Source organism: Neomonachus schauinslandi, chromosome X, assembly GCF_002201575.2.
Source record: "Neomonachus schauinslandi chromosome X, ASM220157v2, whole genome shotgun sequence".
In the NCBI taxonomy this organism is placed as follows: Eukaryota; Metazoa; Chordata; class Mammalia; order Carnivora; family Phocidae; genus Neomonachus; species Neomonachus schauinslandi.
In genome coordinates, this window is record NC_058419.1 from 5,313,875 (window position 1) to 5,341,017 (window position 27,143).

Below are 27,143 nucleotides of genomic sequence, written 5' to 3' on the forward strand. Positions count from 1 at the left end.
AGGGCTGGTCCATGAAACAGTCATACCTTAACCTAGTGACATGTATTGGTAAATTGTATCGATCGCTTAAGTTCAGAAGAGAAAACTCCTCTATTAACAAATGAACTCATCATTAGGGTATTCAGATGGTCTAAAATCAATACCTCCAGAATTGGTTAAATCAATTAAAGAGACATATACTTAGAACACTTGCCCAAATATAAAAATGAATTGCTTAATTACAGCATTTAAATAGATTTCACTGGAATGAGTAAAACAGCCAGAGGCTTATATTATCTCCTATAGGCTGGGGTTTCAGCTGGCAGCACACGCGCGCATAGCCAGGATTGCAAATTAAGAGGAGAAAATGTCACTCAGCATTTTGCAACACCTAGATGCCTGCTTGAATTTCTGACTTCGTATCTAGGGCCTGAAATCTTTAGGAAAACACCACCTATTGTATTTCCCCCTCTGGATAGGGGCCCAGGAGGAAATGTGGAAATGTCAGTTGTTTGAACCCTGAACTTACATGTTCTCTCTCCTTAGAGTATTGGGCTTCTCCCATCTTAATTTAATTCGCTACATTCTGTGCATCTATGAAGTAGGCCTGTGCTAGACATAAAAGGGGCAGCCAGAGAATTCTGACCAGCAGAGCTTGGAGGAAATTCATCCCAGGTGGAGGGCACCGCATCTCGCACCTAATAATCCCTTAATAAACACTGACCAGATAAACGAGTGGGGGCTGAGTGTTGAGTCTGAGCGGTCCGAGCACTGCTGTGGGCGTGGAAGGGCGCGGGAGGAAAAGCCGAGCTCTAGGACACATGCATCTGGATCGGAGGTGCTGCAAGGGCCCCTGAGACTTGTCTTCACACCACAGAGAGGACGAGGATGAGGAGTCCAGGCTGCTGGGGCGGATTTCGCAGCCGGCTCCCGGGCAACAGGCCATGTCCCCTCACTCTTCCTGCAGCTAGGCGCTTGCTCCATCCTCATTACCACTCCCCCGGACACTGGCCACTGCCCCTCCGCCGCTCTGCCGGTCTCCCCGTTCTCCCCCCCTTTGATGCTCCACTTTCATCCGTACTTTCTCGGAGTCCTTCATGGCTCCCCACCGCTCACTGAATTCCTAATCAGCTTCACCCACCCCGCCGTTCGAGACCCTGCCAGTGCCAGCTGAACGGCGGCCTCCGAGCAGGTCCGCTTGGCCCCGTGTGTGGAGTCTGCTAACCAGTAGTTGTTTTTCAAGTGTCTTTAGCAAGTTCCACGTGTCAACTGGTGATTTGGTTTATAACTAAAGTTTTGATCTGTTGTAACTTAATGAAAAATGCACGGTCTTTGGTGAAGAAGCACGTTTCACTCATAAGAGTCTTCCTTGACGTTAATCATTCTCTAAGTGGAGTAAATATGGAGACACCAGGCACGGCATCTCAGCATTGGCTGGAGCGACTTATTCTCCCCAGTAGAAGGGCCAATGTAAGAGGCACTCGGTTACTCTGTTCCCCTGGGTGTATGGATTTGAAAATTCAATTTCCTTCCCCCTGCCAATCTGAGCCCTCTTGCCCCTGGTGCTAGAGAGACCCCCCCCTCGCAAAATGACATGTGTCTTGCGGTGGGAGACAATCAATACCTAATAGAGATGCTCTCCATACCACGTGTGACCAGGAACACGGGAAGGGTATAGTAGGTACCCAATGGTATAAAAGTGTTCTACAACCTACATGGGAGTGAATACTGATGATGCATCCTTAGCCTGAACATCCTAATGTATTCAGGCTTTCTGTCCCTTTACAGCATGTTATACTCTGGGCGATGACATCATATCCATCATTAGAAAACCCACTAGAGGGACGCCTGGGTGGCTCAGTCAGTTAAGCGTCTGCCTTCGGCTCAGGTCATGATCCCAGGGTCCTGGGATCGAGCCCCATGGCGGGCGCCCTGCTCAGCGGGGAGCCTGCTTCTCCCTCTCCCTCTGCCTATAGCTCTGCCTACTTGCGCTCTCTGTCAAATAAGAATCTTTAAAAAAAAAAAGAAAACCCACTAGTCTTCCACCTGTGAGTCTCCTTTCCTCTCACACTCATAATACTTCTGTCACCTTTCATTCTAACCAATTGGCTATAAATCGGAGGTTCCCACGACCCCCTCCTCAGGTTCGATTAATTGGCTGGAGTGGCTCACAGAACTTGGGCCAACAGTTTACTTATGTCTACCAGTTTGTTAAAAGACACGATCAAAGAGACAGATGGACAGCCAGGTGAAGAGATAACACAGGGCGAGGTCTGGGTGGGTCGTGTGTGTGTGTGTGTGTGTGTGTGTGTGTGTGTCAGGGGCGAGTGGGGGAACAGGGCTGAAAGTTCCAAGCTGCTAATCATGACTTGGTCTTTCTGGTGAGAAGCTCCCATCCAGGAGCCCACGCAGAGTCACCTCCTTAGAACACTCCTATCACCCAGGAAATTCCAAGGGATTTCATGCCCTGTGTCAGGAACTGGGGTCAAAGACCAATTGTCAGAACAAAAGATGCTCCTAGTGCTCTTACCAAATTAGGAAATTGCAAGGGTCTTAGGAGCCCCATGCCAGGAACCAGGCACAGAGACCAATATATCAATACACATTTTCTATTATCTCACAACACCAAATACCAACTGATGTCTCTGTGCCCCAGTGTCCTTGTTGGGCAACATGAGGCAGCTGGAATAAAGGCACTCTATGGCCATTTTAAGGTCTGGTATTCTATATTCATACACAAGTACTGCAGACTATATACATACATGACTCAGGGATAAATATGGAACCTGAGCCTACCCCCATTAGCAATAAACAAGATTGATTACCAAGTTCATAAATGTTTCTAATATTCTAGAGAATCCTGTGTGGTACTCTGTGAAATATGGGTTATGCCATCCCATACATTCTGGAAGCATCTGCTGCTTTTATCTGCCCATCTATTTGAATTTTGAGTAGTTAATCTTAGGTTGGTATCTAATCCCATATTTGGTACCTCTTCTGTGTATTTACAATGCCTATGCTCTTTGCTCTTACTAGATAAATAGAAAACGCATACACACACACATATATATGTATATGTATATATATGTATATATACATATATATATATAGCTGCTTAGGAATAAGATAGATTCTGTTTCCCATTCAGGACAATATCCTGGATGTTTGTAGCCTGCCTGTAGCTTTTCCAGCAGATGGCAGATATTTGGGGAACAGAGTAAAGCCTTCTTGGGCCCTAAACCAAAGTTGCAGTATATTTTTCAAAGCCAGCACATACATTTCAAAATCTCACATTTTCAGGCTGGCAGTGTTTTATTACCCAGCTTTTACTGGAGATGTTCATATTGCTCCAGTATATGCTAGAACCCTGATTAAATTCAAGACTTGGAAACTTCCAATAAACTTCCAGTACACATGGTACGCTGCCTGGGGCTTGTTGGCTAATGACTCCGAGCCAGGACCTCCAGGCTCCAACCATGGATCTGGGACCCAAACTGGGGCAATGAAGGGACCTAGGAAAAAGGACATGCTTGGACCCAAGCAAAGGGTGTAGTGAGAGTGCAGACTTAGTGATCCCCACTTCCCAGGGGTGACTGCTACCCCTGCCCCTGCCCCCTTCTTCAACAGATAGGAGCCATGGTCATCCCCGTTCTACACGAGGGTCACCTTTTCTGAAATAACGGGTCAAACCATTTTTGCTTCCAGTTGGCTCTTAGGGCATGCAGCACACCCTCGCCCACGTCTGATTTCAACTCGCTGCGGGCCAGTGGCTTCGCAGTTGGAATGCTCGTAGATGGATAACTCATAAGCTGTAGTGGACAGTATCTTGTCGTCAGCTGTGACAAGCACCGCACGTAAAAACATGGTGCTTCTCTGCATCTCTGTGTGCTCTAAGCATTTTATTGAGATTACAATAAAAAGGCAATCTATGGAGATTATGAGTCAAAATATTTGGTACTAAAAGTAGGAGAGCTAATTACAATGGAAAAAAAATCAGCACGCAGATTTCTAAACAGTCACAGACTTGCCTGGAGCATATTAAAAATCACATCATACAAGCCCTAAGCAGTTTCTTATTAATCTAGTCTCTATGCTAATAGAGCCAAATGGGAAACACAATCTTGGGACTATGAAGGCCAATGTTATTCTATTAACCTTATATGTTATCCTATTTACTTTCCAGTCTTTAATGAATAAATTAAAATGTCCTCTCATTCTCTAATTGCTGGATAGTTAGGGTATGACAATGTACGGATTTTATTCAGCTACAGTCTGCAGGCTTAACTGCCCAAACTCTATCATTTTGTGGGGGATTTCAATGAAAGGCAATGACAGATAAACTGTTTACATTAAAAGACTCTATCGAAGTTATTTTGCACCTGGTTTCATCCTAATCCATCTGCTGTTTCTCTAGCTCTGACAGGCTGACCTCTCTTGCCGTGTAGGCCATATTGATGTCATTACTGAAGGAGGCCTTCCCCAGCCTTTCTGCTGATAACAAAGTAAATGGAAATGCAGAGAAACCCCGGGGAGGTAACAACTTGTTCAGCATGATGAGGGAGAACTGTAGCTAAAACAAGAGGACCGATGACAGCAGGGAAGAGTGTCTGTTGTCACAACGAATGCGTTCGCGACAGCACATCAGCTTCCAAAGAGCCGGCTAATAGCAGGAGCAAAATGTTCTCATTAGCAAACTTTAAACATGAATGTGGGCTTGAGTTTAACCTGACTACTGTGTTTTGAAAGTGTAACGTGCATCCCAGGTATAAGGAACACATCCCCAAAGCGGCCAGAATGTTTGCATCTTCTGCTACCATGGAGGTCAGCTCATCTGCAATGATCTCAGAACAACCTGGCCGGGGAGCTAGCCCAACAATAATAAAAACAAACAAGTGAAACTGGATCAAATATAAAGCCAAAATCAAGAACCTGGGTGAAAAGCAAGCTACCTGTGTGTGAGATAATGAGTGATCTTTAGCCAAAAAATACAATGACGAAGTGCAGGGCAAGAGCTGAGAAGACATGATTGCTCTGTATATGTTAACATACTTGAGGTGCAGCCCCGCCACCAGCACCCAGTGGAAAGGTCCACACATGCCCAGTAACATGCTTTGAATGAAGCGCACATCTCTAAGGGTGCTAGCGCGATCCTTAAGCAGAAAAATAAAAAAGATCCGGTTAAATAAAATGGGGTACATGGGGGCTACTTGCAATGACATATCCAGACACAACTCATGAGAATGCCTTTGTGCTCAAAGCAAATCTGAATTGTTCAGCTCTGTTTTTAAAGCAGCAACACCACTCTAAGCTCTATACCTCGGCTACAGAGTTGAGCCTGGTCCCTGACCAAACATTTCCCGTCACCGTGCTCACTCTCTAAACTTCCTACGGAGCTAAATGAAGTCCTCTAACATTTCAGTCTAATTCACATTAATAACAAGATGGAATTAATATTAAAATGCCCTAAAGGCGGTTTCAAACAATACCCATTTCTTTACAGCCTTTGTACTTCTAAAGTCTGCTGCTTCTGATGTCAGTGTGAGGTGGCCGGGCCCGAGAGAGCCCTGCTCAGATCCAGCCTGGCTTCAGAGCCCAGGGCCCCCCAGACCGTCCTGCCGGCAGAGTACAAGGCCGCACGCCCAGAGCTGCACAAATCCAATATCATGGTCATCAGTCGGTGAAATGTTAAGCAGACGTTTACCTGGTTCTGTGGATATATGCAGGAGGGAGCTCTTGAGTTTGGCCACCACACATTCTAGAAGTCTTTGGAATAGGTCAAATTGTGGATAGCTTAAAACTTTAAAGACAGCCATTTTAATAAACCTGTCAATACAATTTCTTTGTTAAGAAAACATTTGAGACTGATTAGGCTGCTTATATTGAAAGAGAAGCACAAGGTCTATATCTTTAGATCTTTTATTGAACTGCAAGCACAGCATGAATAACTGCTTCTTAGCTGTAAATGAAAATTGATTCCAGGTTTAACTCCTCATTTTCAGGGGTCCTTTAAGTCCCAAGAAGCATACGAAGACACATTTGACCCAAAGGAAAACTGCAGGTTCAGTGGGATAAGGTGAGAGCATGCAGAGGACCCCGCACGTATGCGCTCTCCAGAAGCCTGGCCAACTGGGTCATGCCGCCCTAGCCAAACGCCAGTGGACGCGCCACGGCCTCCCTGCCTGCCCCAGAGGCCTGGCTGGAAAATGGCCATGCAGTAAGCATGGTGTGGGGAAGGCCAGGGTGGGGTTTTAGATTTGTGATGCCCAGAGCAGCCGGCTGAGAGGTAAAACTGTAGTCAGCTGGCCAACGGACATCGTGTAGCTCCCAACTGCGTTAGCGATAGCCAACTTTGAAAAACGGAACATACCACAACACGGATGTTTACTCGGACGCTAAGTACAGAACACTGTATCCCATTCAAACCCTGTTCTGAAACATTCCAATGTCCAACATCGACTTCAAGGGATTATTTCCCATTCTGGGGAAGCTCCGAGAGAAAGGCACGGTGAGTACAGCATCTCCAGGACAGGAGGAGAGAAAGGAAGAACTATAATTGAACGGTATGACTCAGCTGTCTACCCACTTCAGTCCTCTGAAGAGAAACTCTTGTTTAGAGCCACGTAATTTTCCTGGAAGAGATTTAGTGCAGAGGGGAGGAAAGGTCGTTCACATCCAGTGAATGCCTTTGGCGGGGGGGCAGTTAGGATGTTCAGTCCTGTTCCTAGCAGATGCCTATGGTCACCGAAGCCAAAATGAAGGGCAAGATCTACCAATGGATCCAAAAGAGGGGACCTCCAATCAATGTTTAAAAGGGCCACGAGGAAGAATAACCACTGATACGTGTAGTGTTTGTGGTTTTCAGGGCATTTTCGTTCTCTCTTCTGAAAGCCACGCTCTTCATGACTACACGTATAATTCCCATGGCCAGGTTTGCCACATACTGACGGTTTTCCAGGTAGTGATTTCAGCAGCTCTCTTTAACATCCTATTCCTTGCAACGAAAGGCAAAGAAATGGAGCCAGCATCCCAAAGAATATGAGACATTTTAGATCGTCACTAGTGGTAAAGCCAAGGATGCTGACCACTGCATGAAGCGGTAAACACTTACTATGTGCTAAGCAGAGTGTCAAATGATCTTGCCTATATACATTCACTTAGTCACTAAATCCTCACTATGACCCAGTACAGTAGGTGCTAGTGTTACCTCCATTTTAGAGAGGCTTAGGTCTTTGGCCCAAGGTCATCCAGTAAGTGGCAGAGCCAGATTCAAACTGTGTTTATCCAAAGACATCTGTGTACTCTCACTCTGCCTTCCTACACTCTGTCAGCAAAGCCACACCACCTTAGCAGGCAGCACGGACCTATCTGCTTCCCAAACAGTCCCAACCTGGAAAGCAAAAAACGCAGCAGGCATGGTAGAGAGAACACACAACTTCTTTTTTTTTTTTTTAAAGATTTTATTTATTTATTTGAGAGAGAGAGAGAGCACAAGAGGGAGGAGAGGGAGAGGGAGAAGCAGACTCCCTGCTGAGCAGGGAGCCCGATGCGGGACTCGATCCCGGGACTCCAGGATCATGACCTGAGCCGAAGGCAGTCGCTTAACCAACTGAGCCACCCAGGCACCCGAGAACACACAACTTCTAACAAATATTTTCAGGGTACAATCACTATCGCTTTTTCCCTGAAATGATGTGTCTACGTGACTGTGTATCTCTGACTTTAAAGAGTCACTAGAAGGTAAAAGCTTCTGTTAAAAATGTTTTTTTTTTTTTTTTTAAGATTTTTATTTCTTTATTTGACAGAGAGAGACACAGCGAGAGACACAGCGAGAGAAGGGGCACAAGTAGGGGGAGTGGGAGAGGGAGAAGCAGACTTCCCACCAAGCAGGAGCCCGATGCGGGGCTTGATCCCAGGACCCTGGGATCACGACCCGAGCCGAAGGCGGACGCTTAACGACTGAGCCACCCAGGCACCCCAAAAATGTTTTTTTTTAAAACAACCTTTAGTCTCCATGGCTGACCATCTGGCATCTTTAATTTCTATATTATAATTCTCCCATTCCGGTCTCATGCTCTATTTTCCTGTTTGCAGGAATAATGCTTAGCATTTTAAACACGTCCTAACTGCTCTGTTGGTGTTTGTGCACAGGACCTGCTCAGCCTAGCCAGCGGTGGGTAGGGAGGGGGGAGGTCGTTCTGATTATGAGAGACTTGAGACTGAGATGCCATAGTAGAAACTGACATGTCTTGATCCTGTGTTTCATTTTCATACATGCATTGGAAATGCATTCTCTTGGAGTCCTTTATGTTGCAAACTCTAGCACAAGGTCTTCCAAAAGGAGCTTTTGGAAAAGACTGGCATCAACTCTCACTAAGCCTAGACAATTCGGGTCTCCTTAGGTGAGTCCAGGTAGAGTGATCATGGTTGAGATGATTTGAGACTCTCTCCAGAAAGCTAATGGCTTTTTTATTGGACTATGTCTGGATGAATGTAGCCACCGGGTTCTGAGAAAGTTTCTAAGTATAATGTCAGCTCAAAGGAATGGTGTGGTCTGGCGCCTTGGACACCACACTGAATGCACTGGTGCATTTGTTTCTATGCTTTCCCTCCAATCATCCTACCACAAATAGAATCACTCTGCAATTCTGTTGCTCAGACCGGAGACCCAAACCTACCTAAGGTTTACTGGTGAGGTTCAAGTAAGACAGAGCACCTAACTTGGTATCTATCAGGCACAGAGCAAGGGTGGCTCCGTAAATGGGAGCTCTCAGCACTCCTCCTGGTGTTTCAGGCAGTATGAGGGTTCCAGTCACAAGATGAAAGAAGAGTACCATATTATCTCTGCAGTACTATGTTACCTCGCCTGAGTCAATTCAAAAGAACCAAAAACAGGTGTTCGGACAAAGACTTATACACCCATGCTCACAGCAGGACTATCAACATGTCCATCAACTGATGAACAGAGAAAAGGTAGTATATTCATACGATGGAGTATCATTCAGTCATAAAAAAGGAACGAAGTACGATCTATGCTACAACATGGATGGACCCAGAAAGCATTTCAGCAAATGAAAGAAGCCACTCAACAAAGGTCTCATACTGCACGACTCATTTATGTGAAATAGGCAAATCCAGAGAGACAGATAGCAGATTAGCGGTTGTCAGGGGCTGAGGGAGGGGAAATGGGGAGTCACTGCCTAATGTATGTGAGATTTCCTTCCCGGGTGATGAAAATATTCTGGAACTGGTGACGGCTGCACAATCTTGCGAATGTACCAAATGCCACTGAACTGTACGCTTTTAAAGTGGTGAATTTTATGTCACATGAATTTAACCACAATGAAAAAAAAGGAGAATAATTTCAATGCACCCCTCTTTGGGAAAAAAAATGTGAGGCCTCATAAAGGCCTCACTGCTTGGCACTGTCCCTTCCGCTACTGCCTGAACATTCTCTCTTGGTCTTTAGCCTTCCTGCCTTTTCACGAGTCCTCAAACTTTCTAAGGAGGGCTCATTTGTAAATGTTTATAACCTTGCATCTCCTTCTTGCTTCCAGGGCCCAGCGAGGGGGAATAAGTTGTCATTCTGCCCTACCTTGGATCTCCCAGTTCAACCTCCCCTTCAGATGAGAAGCTCGGTTGATGAAGGCATGACTGGGCTAAGGGCGGCATGCCGCAGAGAGCTGCCAACGCACCAACCAGAATTATCTGACAGTCTCAGGACCGACACAAAGTCACCGAACACACATCCTAAAAACCCAGATGATTGGGGCCAAGGGACCCAATGCCACTCCTTCAGGTAAATACAGAATAAAACAACTTGAGAAGGTAAAAAAGCAGATTGCGTTTATGTAATCTCATAGAGAGGAAGTCAATGTGCAAAATGTACTTTCACTTATTGTTGATTACTGCTTTAAACATTTCCATTAAAAAGTAATGTCGCATCTGTCAAAATCAATGATCTAGGGGTTCTTGTTTTGTTTTGTTTTATTTACCAACGCCGTGCTCGTCACTCACGTATTAAACGCAGAAAGCAGGAATAACCGACACTGGCATTTCAGTGTGCATTTTGTATCAGCTCTGAAGCCCATGTCTCACGCAGGAGAGGGGCTGCGTGCATCCAGGACAGGGACAGCGAGCCCCTGGGAGACGACAGGGCTTGTTGTTGACAAGGCCCCACAGTGCAAAGATGCAACTGTTACATCTTGCCAAAAATGCAAGCAGAATAAAGAGGAGAAAGTAAAGGCCAGTCGGGTATTGGCCACGTAACATTACAAATGACCTCAATTTTATTTTACTGTATTTTTTTTTTCAGTTTTAAAATTACACCAAATGGTGGGAGTTCCAGTGTGGCAAACAACTATATATGAAAATGGAGTCGGTGAGCCCAGAGAGTTTTTCCCAAGCTTTTCTTTGCTGACTCCTCACAACACATTTACTGAATATGGAATTCTGTATTTTTTTAAAGATTTTATTTATTCATTTGAGAGGAGAGAGAGCGCGCGCACAAGCTGGGGGACTAAGAGCAGAGGGAGAAGCAGGCTCCCCGCGGAGCAGGGAGCCCGACGCGGGGCTTGATCCCAGGGCCCTGAGATCACGACCCGAGCAAAAGGCAGACACTGAACTGACTGAGCCACCCAGGCGCCCCTGGAATTCTGTATTCGATAATGACCTTGGCATACCAGTGCAGGAGCACTCCTTAAAACGGTCTGCTTTCAGTTTCCTAACATAGCAGACTCCACCGTAAAAAGAACTTGGTCAGGCACTGGCTTTAATAAAAGGCGCTCCTTCTATGTTCCTCCTCCAAGGTTATGAACGCACCCCGGAGGAGCCCACACGTGAGACACGTGTCACAGAGAAAACGCACACACACTGCTGACACCACACACCGTCCTGCCATTCTCACGGTTCATAAGCGATACTTGGCCTCTTCAAACCAACAAGTCCAGTCTCACTGGGAATGCTGAAATCACATTTCTGCCATCTCATCTGGGGGTAAGTGCTGTAAATACTTATAATGCAGAGTGGAAGAGGACGGGGCAGCAGCAAGTTTTTGCCAAACGCCTTGTGCCTGCAGGTCCGCGCACGCCGCAGGATGCTGGGTGCCAGTTCTCAGCACGTGCTCTCAGGTGGTGCACTGCAGCACTCCCATTTATGCCCTAATTAATTAATGAGCGTGGGCGGTAAGCCTCGCCTCGGAGTCACTAAAGGAAAGTCACACCTCACCCGAGACAACGCTTAGTCCAAGGGAGGGAACAACAGTCTCTCGCTTACTGACGACCTGTACGTGTGTTTGACAAGGGAGCGGAGGGATGGGGTGAAAGCAGCTTTCAAGAGCTCAGCCTCTCATCACTGTAGCTTGAATGAAACTGAGCTGATTACTCCTGTTCCGGAACACCGTGCCTAGCTTTGCTTCTTTCCCTCTCTCTGCAGCCCAGAGATGAAGCGGAGGGTAGGCTTGCGAATGGCAAAACCCTTCCAGTCTTTTATGCTCTCTCCCCTTAGGTCCCAAACCAAGCGTGAAGCTCTTCCTACCTGGTAGAGCTCAATGGCGGTGCAGTGAGTGGCCAAGGTCTTCACAGGCTCAAGGTCATCTTCATCACTGCTCAGCTTCAGGTCGTCCTCAAGCATCCTACAAAAAAAGCACGGTGATGTTCGTGTTAGAAAGCGTCTTTTCTAGATCATCCTCAGATACATCTTGCAATGAGGATAAAATATTGGAGCTACAATCTGACAGCTGCAATTCTGTCAAAGGTGCAGAGGGAACCAAGATTCTTTCAGCTAATTAGATATTTGAGCTCTTATATTTATGTCATACTCCACACACATCTTCCCTCTCTACCTTCCCCTAAATCAAGGGAAAAAAAGGACTATTTCAGCATCTCCAGAGATGACTGGAGTCTATATATTTTTACTACTGAAAGTGTAATAAATGTACGGATCAATCACTGTGGAGTGGAACGTGACACTGGATCTCTACAGGAAAAGATGCTCTGAGTCTCCCATGAAAGAATTGGGGCAGGGTAACAGCCCCAAGCTCTAGAGGCTGTTGTCGTAGCCTGCTGGGGCTGTCTGGACCACAGAGGCAAAGGGCCCAGTGACCTTCCACCGCCACGGTGCAGAGGGCTCTGTGGCCACAAAATAGCTGGGCGAGAAATGGCTAGTCATTAACCTTTTGATATATGACCGATCGCTTCCTGTAAAATTTGATCCTAGAGATGTAAGCCCCTGATGTGGATGAGAAATCTTTCTCTCCTAAGGCAAGGTACCTGAAAAATACGAGTGGTCTGAAATTTGGTGATGAACTAGCACTTTCAAAATTGTTTATGGGGCACACAGAGCCTCTTGTTTCTACGGCGCCGCCCGCTCTATCCCCAAACTCGAGCCACAGCAGGAAGAGTGACTTATTATCTTAAAATTCCAGGTACACACAGCCTTCAAAAGGCCTTCATATTGGTGTGAATATTTCTATGTATTAAATACAACTTTAGACCTCGTCCCCAGCCTTCAAATGGGGGTGGTCCCAGCCTCCCTGGACGGATGATCTTTTCCTGAGCATGCTTTGCTCTTTCTTGCTTCCAGACTCCAACAAATCAGGCTCAGCTCCCACGCTAGACTTTCCTTCTTCAACTCTGAAAATCCTATTTTGCCTCCATAGCTCAGCCAGATCCCACCTCCTCCACAAAAGCTTTCGAGAAAGAGCCCCCACCTCTAAAAGAACACCTTTTCCTTCTGCCCCACCCCCAGCTCCAGCTGGATCACGGCATTGCCTTTTCCACCGAGTGTCCCCACACCAGTCCCTCATTCCTGCGTGGGCTGCGGTTGCAATTTATTCACTTGTCTTCCCAGAAATGATACAGTCCGCTACCCTTGTTTTGCAGACAAGGAAAGAAAGGTTCAGAGAAGCCAAGTGCTTTGCTCCAGATCACACAGCTAGCTAGAGCCAGTCCTAAAACTCCCATCTCCTGATTTCCACCTGGGTGTTTTTTCCAGAAGGGAGGTTGGAAGGCAAAAGGCAACTTCTAATTTGATAAACAAGGGAATACATTGTTTTAGAGGTTATGTCCAAATGTTAGAAAGAGATTCAGGTCAGCGTGGGTATCCACTCTTAAGTCTCCGAAGAAGGCATAGCTCCCCCACTTTCATGCTCAGCAACATAAGACCGGGATATGTTCCCTGAGGTCTGAAAACCAAAGACTGATACGAAGAATGATTGGTGGGAAGGACAGCTGTTAGAGTTGGTTTCAGATAAACTAAACTTGCAGGATTTATGACTGTCCTTCATGAGACGAATGGATGTTTTGAAGATCTCTGAGTATAAGACAAAATGTATCTTCCCATTTCTTTTGCAGTTGGAGGCCGATGACTGTGAACAAATTCTTCACAACACATTGTGGCAAATGAAGACTGTATCATTCTCATAAGCTACAGAACTCAAATATTTTTAAACTATCCATGCTGGGCATAGAGGGTTTCATTTTCCGTGTGTGTGTGTGTGTGTGTGTGTGTGTGTGTGTGTGTATCTCAATACAGGTAGTCAATGTGTATGTGTTAATTTCCATAGAAGTGTTGGGCAAAAAAATTATCAACAATTTCTTCCATTCAGAAGATCCATTTATGTGTCATGGAAAGTGCTAAGTATTTGATCAGAAGCTTGTAATTTGGACCCTATGAAGGAGGGGTTATCATTAGCCCCATCTTCCTGACTGAAACACTGAGGCTTAGAGAGGCAAGGAACTTACTCATGATCACACAGCTAGGAAATCATGGAGGCAAACATGGAACTCAGACCATCTCCAGCCAGAACTCGAGAGTATATAATGTCTTCCTAGAAGGTGTAATTTATAAAAGGATGGCATATTAAGTAAAATCAACAGCAACAACAAAAAACCCACAAAACATATTGACATGGAGTTAAGATATTTGGATTCAATTGCTGGCTAATCACAAACTCTGATATCTTGGGAAAGTCATTTACTATCTCTGAACCTCATCTGTGTCCCTCCTCTGTTAAATGGGATAATAATTAAACTCTCACGGGGTGGTGGTGGTGGTGAACATAATATCAACTAAAGCAGGTGAAATGCTTTATGAAAGCACAAAATGAATGCAGGATATTGTAGGTTTGGAAATATGTCATCACAGTTAGAAACAATGTACACCATTAACAGCCCTAGCAAGTAATCACAAGCAAAGTCTTCGTGAGACTTTGTTCTCATCTTCATTTGCTGAACAATCTGAAGGAAAGCTTCACGGTGCCCCATGGTGACTGAGGCAATGTCTCACAAAGTCTCAAAGCTGAACCCAGAAATGGGCTTGTGGACTTCAGGCTACTCTTCTTCAGGGAGAACTGGCACATCCAAGGCCAGAATTCATAGACTCAAACTCAACAGTTATTTTACTCTTCAACCAACTCTATGTGATTCTAACACGGAAATGAAAGGCCTTCCAATGTACAATTTTGGAAATAGGTAACCAACTTCCATAGTGACTGACATTAAACACTGCCCCCCCACCCTGTGCTATAAGCTTGGTATGGATTTGGTTATTAATAAAGGCCAATCTGATGCATATATTCAAGTCCTGGTAAACACAAGTCGAGAAGTAACTAGGAAGGCAAACCACCCTTCGTTATCTCTGGAGGTGTTTCATTCTGCTCCTTCACTGACCTATTAAGCTTTATTCTTGAATATACATGTACTTGTTTGCATTTCCCTCCATAGCTAATACTGAACATTACTCTAGGGAAAGAGGAGGATTATGAAAGATTTTGGATTTAATTATTATAGCAGCACCGTTCACACCCACTGCAGTAAAAGTAGTCTCAGCAGAAAAATGGTAAGTTCTTTTCACGAGGTCACAACTCCATAGACAAATTCATCACACACTGGGTATCCCACAATGTGAGAGAATCATGCTCACATGTATGCCTGTGTGTATAATCTTAAAAAATGACAATTGTTCTTCTGCTTTTCAGTTAGATGAAAACAGAACAAAGTAGGCCTCCTTAGTGACTTTAGATATTTGTTCGGGATCTGGTAGTTCACGGTGCCCGTCTTTGCGTGAAAACGCTCTGGTTTTTATTTTTACCATGACTTATAATTTCTATATTATTTTTTTTTGTCTCCAATATTTATTTACCTCTTTAAAATCACTTCCTTCTTTCACATAGAAATGTACTAACTTTCCTTAGAGAACATAAGTTTGCACATACGATATATTTTGTCATCACAAAAGTGCCACATTTACTCTTTATTAGGCAGGCACTGATTTATATATTTTTATGTTTTTAGCTCATTTAATCTTTGCTACATCCCTATGAGGTAAGCATTATTATTTTAAGACCTGTAGTATCCCACATGATCGCAAGTTTATTTTTTTTCTTTTTATTATGTTATGTTAGTCACCATACAGTACATCATTAGGTTTTGATGTAGTGATCCATGATTCATTGTTCACGTATAACACCCAGTGCTCCATGCAGAATGTGCCCTCCTTAATACCCATCACTGGGCTAACCCATCCCCCCACCCCTGTCCCCTCTGAAACCCTCAATTTGTTTCCCGGAGTCCATAGTCTCTCATGGTTCATCTCCCCCTCTGATTTCCACCCCCCCAATTTCTGCCCCCCTTCATTTTTCCCTTCCTTCTCCTAATGTCCTCCATGCTATTCCTTATGTTCCACAAATAAGTGAAACCATATGATAATTGTCTTTCTCTGCTTGACTTATTTCACTTAGCATCATCTCCTCCAGTCCCATCCATGTTGATGCAAATGTTGGGTATTCATCCTTTCTGATGGCTGAGTAATATTCCATTGTATATATGGACCACATCTTCTTTACCCATTTGTCTGTTGAAGGGCATCTTGGCATCAGTCAATGTGATAGAACACATAAACAAGAGAAGAGACAAGAACCACATGGTCCTCTCAATTGATGCAGAAAAAGCATTTGACAAAATACAGCATCCTTTCCTGATTAAAACTTTTCAGAGTGTAGGGATAGAGGGAACATTCCTCAATTTCATAAAAACCATCTATGAGAAGCCCACAGCGAATAACATTCTCAGTAGGGAAAAGCTGAGAGCCTTTCCCTTAAGATCAGGAACACGACAAGGATGCCCACTCTCGCCACTATTGTTCAACACAGCACTGGAAGTCCTAGCAACAGCAATCAGACAACAGAAAGAAATGAAAGGTATTCAAATTGGCAAAGAAGAAGTCAAACTCTCTCTCTTCACAGATGACATGATACTTTATGTGGAAAACCCAAAAGACTCCACCCCCAAATTACTAGAACTCATACAGCAATTCAGTAATGTGGCAGGATACAAAATCAATGCACAGAAATCAGTTGCTTTCTTATACACTTACAGTGTAACTGCAGAAAGAGAAATCAGGGAATTGATTCCATTTACAGTAGCACCAAAAACCTTAAGATACCTTGGAATAAACCTAACCAAAGAGGTAAAAGATCTATACTCTAGAAACTACAGAACACTCATGAAGGAAATTGAAGAAGACACGAAAAGATGGAAAAACATTCTGTGCTCATGGATCAGAAGAATAAACATTGTTAAAAGTCTATGCTGCCCAGAGCAAACTATACTTTCAACGCCATCCCAATCAAAATACCAATGGCATTTTTCAAAGTGCTGGAACAAACAATCCTAAATTTTGTATGGAACCAGAAAAGACCCCGAATCACTAAGGAAATGTTAATTTCTATATTATTAAGAAGTAAAATGGTCCCGAAAACTGTGTCAACAAAACCAAGTCCTTGCCCTGAAGAGATGATCCTACAGAAGCTCAAACAACGAAATTTGGGGCAGATGAGAGAGAATGAGCAAAGAGAAGACCGTGGGGGCCCTGGGGAAGGAAAGGAATGCTGAGCCCAGGGTCGTCTCCGTTCCTGACTCTCTGGATCCCGAGCTGAACCTGGTGACTTCAGAGGACTCTTTGCACTGGGACAACCCAGGACACGATGCTGTGACAGGCCCTATGCAAGTTATAACCATAAAATCGTAAGATCGCTCTCTATAAGCCCTGTCACTTCACATAGTGGAATGCTTAGGTGATTCTGAAGAGGACAAAACAGAAGGCTTGGAACATTATTACAGAAGGTTCTACGGAAATGGAGCCTTTAGTTGGGTTTGCTCTCTTGAACTAGTTAGTCCAACTCTTTGAACCTCAATTTTCTCACATGTTAAAATGAGCAAAAATAATACATTACTTTGGAGAGTTTGGGGAGGATCAGAAAAAGCAAGTTTGTACAGATTGCCTAGGAGTCAATATAAGTAGCTACTGTTGACATCCCAGTCATTATTGTTATTGCTGTCATTATTACTACCTGAGAAACAGTGCTTTACAGATTGGGACAATAACACAAAAGACTCTGCTGGTGACCCAAAGACTGGCAGAGGTATCAAATAGCAAAGCATCACTGGATGCCCGATGAGGCATGGTTCAGAGATCCTTAAGGAGTTTGGAAAGTTTCAGTGCTTGTTTACTCTTCAAGAATGTTCTAAACTCATCATGGCTGTTCCAGGTTTCCTGAGATCCTCCCAGATTGCTTAAGATCCCCTGGAGATTTACAAGCCTATCATAAGACGAAACACACAGACAGTTCCAAGTGAGAGTTTAAAAAGAAATGAGTGGCCCTGACACACTGCTCCTCCTATCTGTGGAGTGACCTGCAGATCCAGAGAAATGAGCCAAAGATGGCCCACACTGGAAGCTGTGCTCACCTTGAGTACCCTGTCTTTGGGTATGCCACTCTCAGGAGGCGTTTCTAATACACATCCGGCTCTAAACTTTGTATAAAAGGCATGGCTTCAGAGGCCGTTAGTTGATCCAGAATCCTTGTTCAGAAGCAACCTTCAGAGCCCTGAATGTGTACGTTGCAAACCTACACTGTGCCTTTTTGTGATTACAAAATGGCGCCCCTCTGGGCAGACAGCTTGTCAGGCGCACCACCTGATACGGGATGGAGTCCAGCTTTCAAGTATCCATGGAAAGAGCTGCAATGCTGGTGACCGACACTCCAACAGACCATGGCTACTACAGTTGGAAGTGCCTAGAAGGGTTATCTATTTCACCTTGTCACCCAGGGGAGATATCTACAATATCCCAACACATGGCCAGAAGCCATTGTCTGATGGGTAGCAGGCCATGCCCTTCTATTGTTTAGGAGCTTTAATAGTTAGACAGTTCTGCCAGTTAGGAATTGCCCTATGCTTTCTTGGAGCTTCCATGTAGTAGCTTGAGTCTTGTTCTCTATAGTCCATGCTGGGAGCCAAGTGCTGCTGTCTACATTGTGCGGTGGCAGGGTTGGGGGTGCTTAGGTGATTCTGAAGAGGAAAAAGCAGAAGGGGTGCTGATTCGCTCAGGTTTTGGGCTCTAAACAAAAATTAGGAACCATCTTACTGTGGGCCCTCTTCTAGAAAATAACTTAGCCCTACTGACTCTTTAAAGGGCACTTCCTCTTCATAAAGTAAGCTGGGAGGAATGAAACATGACTGGTTTAGAATTACTCAGGGAATTATATATTTTCCTACCTAGTGCGATGTAGTCTCTGTAGCATTGAATCATTTGTTGGTAAGCAAGGCAGGCGATGAGGAAGAGGCAATGATATTTTTCCAAAGCACTCATTCTGTTTCCCTGAGGTAAGGGTGCTCAGGCTTTTTTTCTTGGGAGAAGCTGCATTTAATTTTCTCAAGGTTTTAACTTAAAAGTCTGCTTCCATGACCAGCCCACTGGGAATCCTGGAAAATCCCAGTCTGGGGGCCATGGCGGTGAAAAACAGTTTGAAGATCTCGACTATATTGCAGAGGGATAAATCTCCCAAGAACTGTCAGGTGGGGCCCTCTAGCCCAGTGCCACCCAGTGGGCCCAGAGCCTGGGTCTAAATTAGATCATGCACCCTGCCATGGGCATGCAGATCAGAGGAGTGTCTTCTGTAACTGATGGCCTGTAAGGGTTTCCTAAATGAGCACCCCATAAAGTTATTCTGGTTCCTTAGCAAGAGAACTGGGAGTTCCTTTAGGAACGATATAGTCTAGGGGTTGGCAAACTGAGGCCCTCGATCCAAACCAGCCCTCCCTCGGTTCTCAAACTGCCCTTGAGTTAAGAATGGTGTTTACCTTTTTAAACAGCTGAGAAAAACAAAATCAAGAGAAGAATGATATCTCATGACATATGAAAATTATATGGAACTTAAATTTCATTATCCATATAGAGCTGTACTGAAACATGGCCATGCCCATTCATTTGCATATTGGCTATGCTTTTGAGCTGTTATGATGGCTGCGTTCGGTAGTTGTAACAGAAAACACACCGCCCAAAACACCTGGAATATTTACTGCCTGAGCCTTTACATACAAAAGTTTGCGGACCCCTTGCTTTAAGCCAATGGTTTTCAAACTCTCTTCAAGAATCCTTCCCCTGCCCAGTGAAATCTTACAAGGAACTCCAAATGAAAAAGAGATTAAGGTAGTGCTGTTTCCGTCACAGCCAGGATTGGGGGGCGGGGGGTGAACGTCTGGAGTGCCCCAGGGATTAGAGGAACACAGTGCGAAGACAACTCAGCTACTCGAGTCTTATTTTTGGGAGTAATTCTGGCCCCATGGATATTGCATAGAATTTAGTTGGAGAACCTAAATTTTGGTTATGTAACCTCTCCGAACCTCAGTTTACTCCCCTGTGCAATGGGAATGAAATAATATGTCTCTCGGAGATCAGGAAATGCTGACCAGTCAGTTTGGGCAGAGTGCTGAGTACATAAAAGGCAATAGTAGGAAAAAAGAAAAGAATAAATATCCTTTTTTTAGATGTACATGGGGTACGTATGGATTTATATCTATACTGCACACATAAGCCAAAGCTAATAGCATGAGCCTTGATATATATGACTATTGACTTGTATCCAAGTGCACCTCTTCAACCTTGGACTTCCTTAGAATTGATCACATAAATTCAGCACCATACCAATTTTCTGCTCTATGGTCATTACTTTGAATTTGATTTTCATTTTCTTGGTATATTTCTCTGGGTTATATAATTTTCTCCCAATGCGGGAACTCAAGTTATCATGCAAATGACAAACTGCCTAATAGAATTCAGATGGCTTTCAATCATGTTACACACAGCATAACACTACCGTATCATTTTTCAGGGGTGTGTGTGTAAAAACATCTAAGAGTGGATTTCCCCAGAGAAGACCATAGCCCAGTGAACCCACCTGGACTTGAAATCAAATGCTGAGATAATTCCAAAGGAGAAAAGAGAATCTTTTGCCCTAAAAAATATCTCAGGCGTGGATGGATATTTGAAATTGCACTCTTCAGTAGGACCATACAAGTCACCTTGAACGAACTTTGAGTCATACTGGGTAATAGAGAGTCATCCAAGTAGATTAATAGGGATTCACCCAAGACCATCTACTGGGCCCGATAGCTGTGGGTGAGACACAGCTGCAGCCCTTAAGGGCACAGGCTGTAGAGTTGGTCTGTGCTAATCTGAACTCCAGCTCTAAAACTTACCAAGTGTGGACTTGGGCAAGTTACTGAACTTAGAGCTTCAGTGTTCTAATCTGTAAAATGGAGCCCAAAACAGTACCTAGTTCAGAGGATTCTTATGAGGATTGCATGTGATTATGTACGTAAAATGGTTGGCAAGCAGTCAATAATGACTGCTACTGTCATTATTACTTGCCATGACTATGCTTGAAACATAGTCATGGGGAAGGAACCAAGAGTAGGACACAATACCTCCCCCTAATCAGCTTGCCCTTTAGCAAGGACAAAGGCTTCATAAACAAACAATGACAATGTCCTCATTCAATGCTACACAGAGAGGCTGGTGAAGCTACAAGGAAGCAGTGGTCTTTGAGCAATGCCTTGAAGACAGAATGAACTGCCAGGGGAGTAAGAAAGGAAAGGGCAGCCTAAGGAGCACAGAGGTACCAAAAGACTTGAGGTTTCCAGAAGAGTGGGCCACTTGGTTTGGCTGGAGTATACTACGTGTAGGTGCTATTGAAAACGGAGGGGGGGGGGCAGGTCTTAGGAGGTAGGTTCGGGTGAGACTTTTTCCAAAGAATGGGGAGTGGGACAACCAAAGTTTTTAGGTGGGGGTGGGGGTGGGGTGAGCATGGAAGGTCAGAAGTAAAGATCTCTGAGAGCAGAGACTATAAACTGACTGGAAGAAGGAGGTAGCAAGGGAACCGGTTAGACCACCAGTGGAGTGGCCCAGGTGGCAGAGGGTGGTGGCCTGGGCCAGGGCACAGACAGTGAGGATGGAGAAGAGAAGGGACCAGATTCTAGAGACAGGTCAGAATGAGAATCAACTGAATTGGGACGCTGATGATGGTGACATCCCAAGGCTCTTTGGCCACTCTGAGGCCACTGAATGAATATCACGAATTCCACCAAACTCCTAAGCAGGCACACACACTGTCACACTAGGCCACCTCTCTATATTGGTGGCTGTCCCTTCGATCTCCCCAGGCTCTGACACTGCACTGGGACCTCGGCTCCTGGGTAGAAGGAGTGTCTCTAGCACTCAACCTGTCTTTCTGGACACACACCTGGTGAGCTCCGTTCCTAATTGATGAGGAAACGCTGACTTCTTGCCATGAAGCCTTCCTTCTGGGGTTGGCCCTTTCAGCCTTCCTTCAGCTTCTTAGAGTAACCAGAGCTGATTAGAGAGAAGAAACCCCTATGGTTACCTCCAAGGGACCCCCGAATCGCAGAGGTTACTTCATTACTTATCCCTGTATATCAGCTCTTAATTGTTAACGGATTAAGTAAAGAACTCCTTTATTGAGCTGGTCCATTAATTTCTATCTATGGAAACTCTTCAAAACAACTGAAATATTAAGTTGCTGTTAAGTGCACTACAATTAAATTCAGTGGGGACAAGGACCAATTCTTGGATCTGAGACACCACGAATTCTCAGCTGCTGGTAGCACAGCACTTTAGCTCGGGGTGCTTGAAACTCTTCCTCGAACCCATTTCATGAGAAATGCTGTCCAGAAGGTCTGTTTACCTGAATTGACACAGCAGATAGGATTTCCTTTATGCTGCTGCATAAAGAATTCACGTGTTACTTCAGATTGTTTCAGCAAAACGGTCACACCTGACAATTTAGGCCCAACTAAAATATCGACGGGCAATGTTGCTCCATTTTTCAGGAAAACCCCACCTGATTTCTACGCTCAGCGCTTTCTGTCGCATCAAAAGGAACCCCCCTACACACACTTTTGCTTACGGTAGAAGCTTTAAAATGGTTTACCGAGTGTGGACTGTGGACTTGGGCAAGTTACTGAACTTAGAGCCTGAGTGATTGAATTGGTGAAGATACAGTGATTTACTTGTCGAATTTGGACAGTCTAGTACCCACATAATGAAAGAAAGGAAGGTTTGCCAATGGTGCCACCTCCCCTGATCCAGAAAAGACGACAGCAAAACAGAAGGTGCCCTATGAAGGCAGAGGAAGTTGTGGGATATTCTGTTATTGAGGCGCCCATTCCAGGTTTCAATGAAGGGATTGTGTAGGCCGCGGGTCTATTCTGCAGGGGGTGGGACAGAACGTTCTCTGCCTTATCAGAACCTGGGAGGCGATGGGAAATGGTCTCATGACAGCCTCCCCGAAGACAGAGGGGGCAAGTGGCAGATGGCCTTGAAGCACATCTCAAGATCTTCTTGTCCTCTCCTCTTCTGTGGTTCAAGCCTTGGCCTGCATGGCCTATGTGGTTACCTGCACGGTCGTGGTGCCATGGGAGGGCTGTTTCCCTCCTGCCACCAGACATCCCAGTCAGTCGAGAACGACTCCTCACGGGAGCTGCTTTTCAGATTCTGGTGCCAGGCTGAACGTTCTCATTTACTGATGTTTCATGTCAAACGTGCTGCCCACACTTAAGTTCTAACAAAAGCTCGCGGTATCATTACCATAAGCATAACAACAGCTAATGGACTTGTTTCTCTGCTCAGAGTGATGAATGTGAGCTAAACTAGCCATAGCTCAAGTCCAAGGAAACACATCTGCAGGAACTAGCCAATATTCAGAGTTCTGGGAGACCAGCATCTTCCCTCTCGGTAAAGCCCACTGACTTGCATAGGATTCCTGAGCACAGTGATGGGCTCAGTGTAGGGACTGAACCTTCTCTGCAGACAGGCCCGGGTTCAAACCCTCCCCAGCTGTAGCTGTGTCATCTTGGACCAAATCCCTTGAACTTCTGGGTGCCTGGGTGAAAGAGGGATCATAATAGCACCACCTTCTAGGATTCTATAATCATTAAATGAAAGAACACACATCAAGTCCCTAGCACACAGAAATCAGCCAATTTTTATCATCTATTGTGGTTACTGGCTCAAGACAGTTCAGCCTAGATTATCCTAAACATGTCAGATGTCATTTTATTTGAAAACAAGAAAAATTAGAGAAATGTGTCCTCGTGTTAAAGCAAAAGTTACAGGAAGGAACTGTACCTTTGCCGTGGATAGCTTTTGCACACCGGAAGTAGAATAATTTTTTGAGTACATAGTCTTTATTAATATTGTCATATCAACATTTTCAAATCTGGAATATTCAAATCTACATAAAATGCAACTGGACCACATATCTATCTTAAAATATTAATCTACCAGATTCTAGGAGTGCATTAGCAGCTTGCTTTGAGAAATCTATGAGTATGCTACATCGTGTCATCAACAAATAAAATGATAAAACCATATGATCATCTTAATCAATGCCAAAAATATGCCTGATAACATTTTATCCCCATTCCTGACCCAGGCCCTTTAAAACCTAGGTAGAGAAGGGGTATATCCTTTCTGGATAAGGAATATATAAAGGAAGAAGTATCGATCTAGAGGTATGTTTTAAGTAGGGAGGAAGGTTAGATCAATTTTTAAACATGTATCTTAAAGTAAAAATGGAATCACAGATGACTATGTTTCAAGTGTTTCTAAAAGTCTGTATTAATGTCGATTCACTGGGTAGACAGAAGGAACACAAACAGACTAATATCATCCAATGACACCATTTGTTCCGATAATTACTCCAATTTAAGCAGTTTTGAGGCACCACATATGGTTTCCACAAGGGATTCTTTCCACGTAGGTAAAGACAAAATTAGAAAGGGACATGAAAAACCTCAGTTTCCACTTCCACATTTCATAAACTATTAATCCTTCATAAATACATCAGCAGTTTATTGACATTCACATCTGCCTGCAAGCCTTACAAATGCAGAGATGCTGGGTAACAGGACTGAAAATTTGATCCTATTGTTTGAACAAAATGAGAATTGTTTCAGAAGGGGCTCCACAATGTCTGGGCATATATTTTCCCTAAGTAACATGCATTTCCCTCAGGAATTCAACATTTATGTTGATGCACTTGGCTGCAGAGCCAATCCCGCACTGGCTCTAATACAGAGGAATTTTCTGAACATTTTGAGTAATGGGACTGAAATAATTTAACGGCTCCTTCTGTGCATGTTAAATGAGTTGCATGATATATTTAGCTTTTGCAGAAAACTTGTTTACACTATAAATTACAGCACATGGCACAATCACACTGATGTGGAAAGCCAGCCATGTTGAGTCATTTTGGCCATCTCTCTCCAAACTTCAGCTCGGGGCAAATGAATTCACTGCGGCTCACCGACACACTGTGTTTCCTAACCCTGTGACCCTGCTGAATACAGGTGAAGGCCCTCATCCGAGCACTGCCCTTGACTCCAAAAACAGAGCTGGATTTCTGAAAGATGAGGATTCTCAAAACAGGCGAGGGCCCACTGCTGACAAGTGAGTGGCATCCCGATCTCAGTTTTTATGTACTATACCAATCCTCCATGCGTCAGAAGGGATGGGCTTTCTTTTTTTTTTTAAATTTTTTTATTGTTATGTTAATCACCATACATTACATCATTAGTTTTTGGTGTAGTGTTCCATGACTCATTGTTTGTGTATAACACTCAGTGCTCCATGCAGAACGTTCCCTCTTTAATACCCATCACTAGGGTGGGCTTTCTAATTCTCAAACACAAAAGCAACCCAGGCGCCTAAAGATTCAGGGCTCTGGTAAATCCAATCTCCTAAGAGGTGACACGACATAAAGGAAAGAGCAAAGACTTGGAAGCTGGATGGACTAGAGGCCCAGTCTGGGCTCTTGCGTTTACTAGCTGTGCCAATCTAGGCCAACTGATTGACCTCTCTGGGCCTTTGTTGTCTACCTCTAGGAGGCTGCTGATACCTACTTTGCTTGGTTGTTGTGGAGGGTCACTTAAATAACATGTGAAAAGAGTATGATGGTGAGTGCTTAATAAATGCTACTATCTCTGTTATTACTGATATTAGTATGTATGGGAGATCAGTTCTTACAACAATGCATTCAGAAGCAGCATTAAAGGAATCACCGCAGTGGGGTGCCTGGGTGGCTCAGTCAGTTAAGCTCAGTCCAACTCTTGATTTCGGCTCAGGTCATGATCTCAGGGTCCTGAGATCGAGCCCCGTGTTGGGCTCCATCTCAGGGTCCTGAGATCAAGCCCCATATTGTGTTCCATACTCAGCAGAGAGTCTGCTGAGGATTCTCTCCCTCTCCCTCTGCCCCTTACCCATTCTAAGACAAATATATCTTAAAAAAAAAAAAAAAAAAGAATCACCACAGAGGAAATCACCCATCTCTGGTGGAAGAAAAGAGTTTAAGAACCACAGAGAGCCAGTAAAGTATGTTTTACATACAGTAGGTAAACATCGTAGAAAATTGAAAATATATTCTTTCATGATTTGGCTTTAGGTAAGAAAGTGCCAATTCTTTTTTTTTTTTTAATTTTTTTTTTAAAGATTTTATTTATTTATTTGAGAGAGAGAATGAGCTAGAGAGCACGAGAGGGGGGGAGGGTCAGAGGGAGAAGCAGACTCCCCGCTGAGCAGGGAGCCTGACGTGGGACTCGATCCCAGGACTCCAGGATCATGACCTGAGCCGAAGGCAGTCGCTTAACCAACTGAGCCACCCAGGCGCCCAAGAAAGTGCCAATTCTGAATACCTGCCCCAGCACTAGGCTATTTCTATCCTCTTATTCATAGACTCGCATTCGTGATAGATGGGTAACTAGCTGTCTAGATAGAGAAACAGAGAGAGCTATAAATATAGATATATGGAGAGTGGCAGATACCCATACTGGCCAGTAGTTATCATCTCATTTCTAGAACTATAAAATATATTCCAAATAAAAATGTAATCAGTCCCCCCCGCAAAAAAACTGCTCCAGTCCCTCTAGGAATAACATGTTAGCCAAATCAAAGCACTTCAAACCTTTCGTGTAATACCTGTCAGATGTATAATTAAGACTTGAGGGCTCACACCTTGCCCCTATCTCACAATAAATCTAAGTCAGCCAACGCTTACTCAGGGAAGCTTAATGTATGCCAGACATTCACTTCACTAAGGGCACCAATGGGCCACTTCATTGACTCTTTCCAAGAAACCAAGAAGGTTGTACTTGTATTTTTTTTTCTGTTTTTAGGCAAGGAAACTCAGGCTCGGAAAAGTTAAGAAGAGTGTCCAGAGGATGAGAGGAAATACTTGCAAGTCAGATACCTGATGAGAGTCTAGTACCCACAGTAGGTAAAGCAGCCTGGAAACCCCAACAAGAACATGATAGGGAGCCCAATTAAAGAACGGGCAAGGGATCTGAATGGACACTTCTCCAAGGAAGATCCACAAGTGGCCAGGAAGTAGATGAAAAGATGCTTGGTATTGTCAGCCATCAGGAAATAGACATAAAGTGGAAACCACCCAAATGCTCATGAAATGAATGGCTAGACATGATGAGGTCAATCCGTGCTGGAATATTATTCGGCCATAAAAAAGGAGTGAAGGGCTGGTCCATGCTACAATGTGGATGCACACCGAAATCATGATGCTAAGGGAAAGAAGCCTGACACGAAAGGCCACATATTAAATGATCGCATTTATATGACATGTCTCAAACAGGCAAATCTAGAGAGGCAGAAAGGAGATTACTAGTCACAGGGGGCTGGGGTGAGGAGGAAGGGGGAGTGACTGCTAATGGCATGGGGATTCTTAGGGGTAATGAAAATGTTCTAGAATTAGAGAGGGAAGTGATGGGTGCACAACGCTGTGACTATGAAAAACCACT

The 27,143-nt window shown here is 44.3% G+C and overlaps 1 protein-coding gene across 1 annotated transcript in view; it reads right to left on the minus strand.

Moving 5' to 3' along the window:
* AFF2 (AF4/FMR2 family member 2) overlaps positions 1-27,143 on the minus strand; it is a 302,774-nt gene that overhangs the window by 89,023 nt on the left and 186,608 nt on the right. Inside the window, exon 8 of the mRNA XM_021682515.1 lies at positions 11,512-11,608. Coding sequence (XP_021538190.1) covers positions 11,512-11,608 — 97 coding nt within the window. The remainder of the gene's footprint in view (positions 1-11,511; positions 11,609-27,143) is intronic.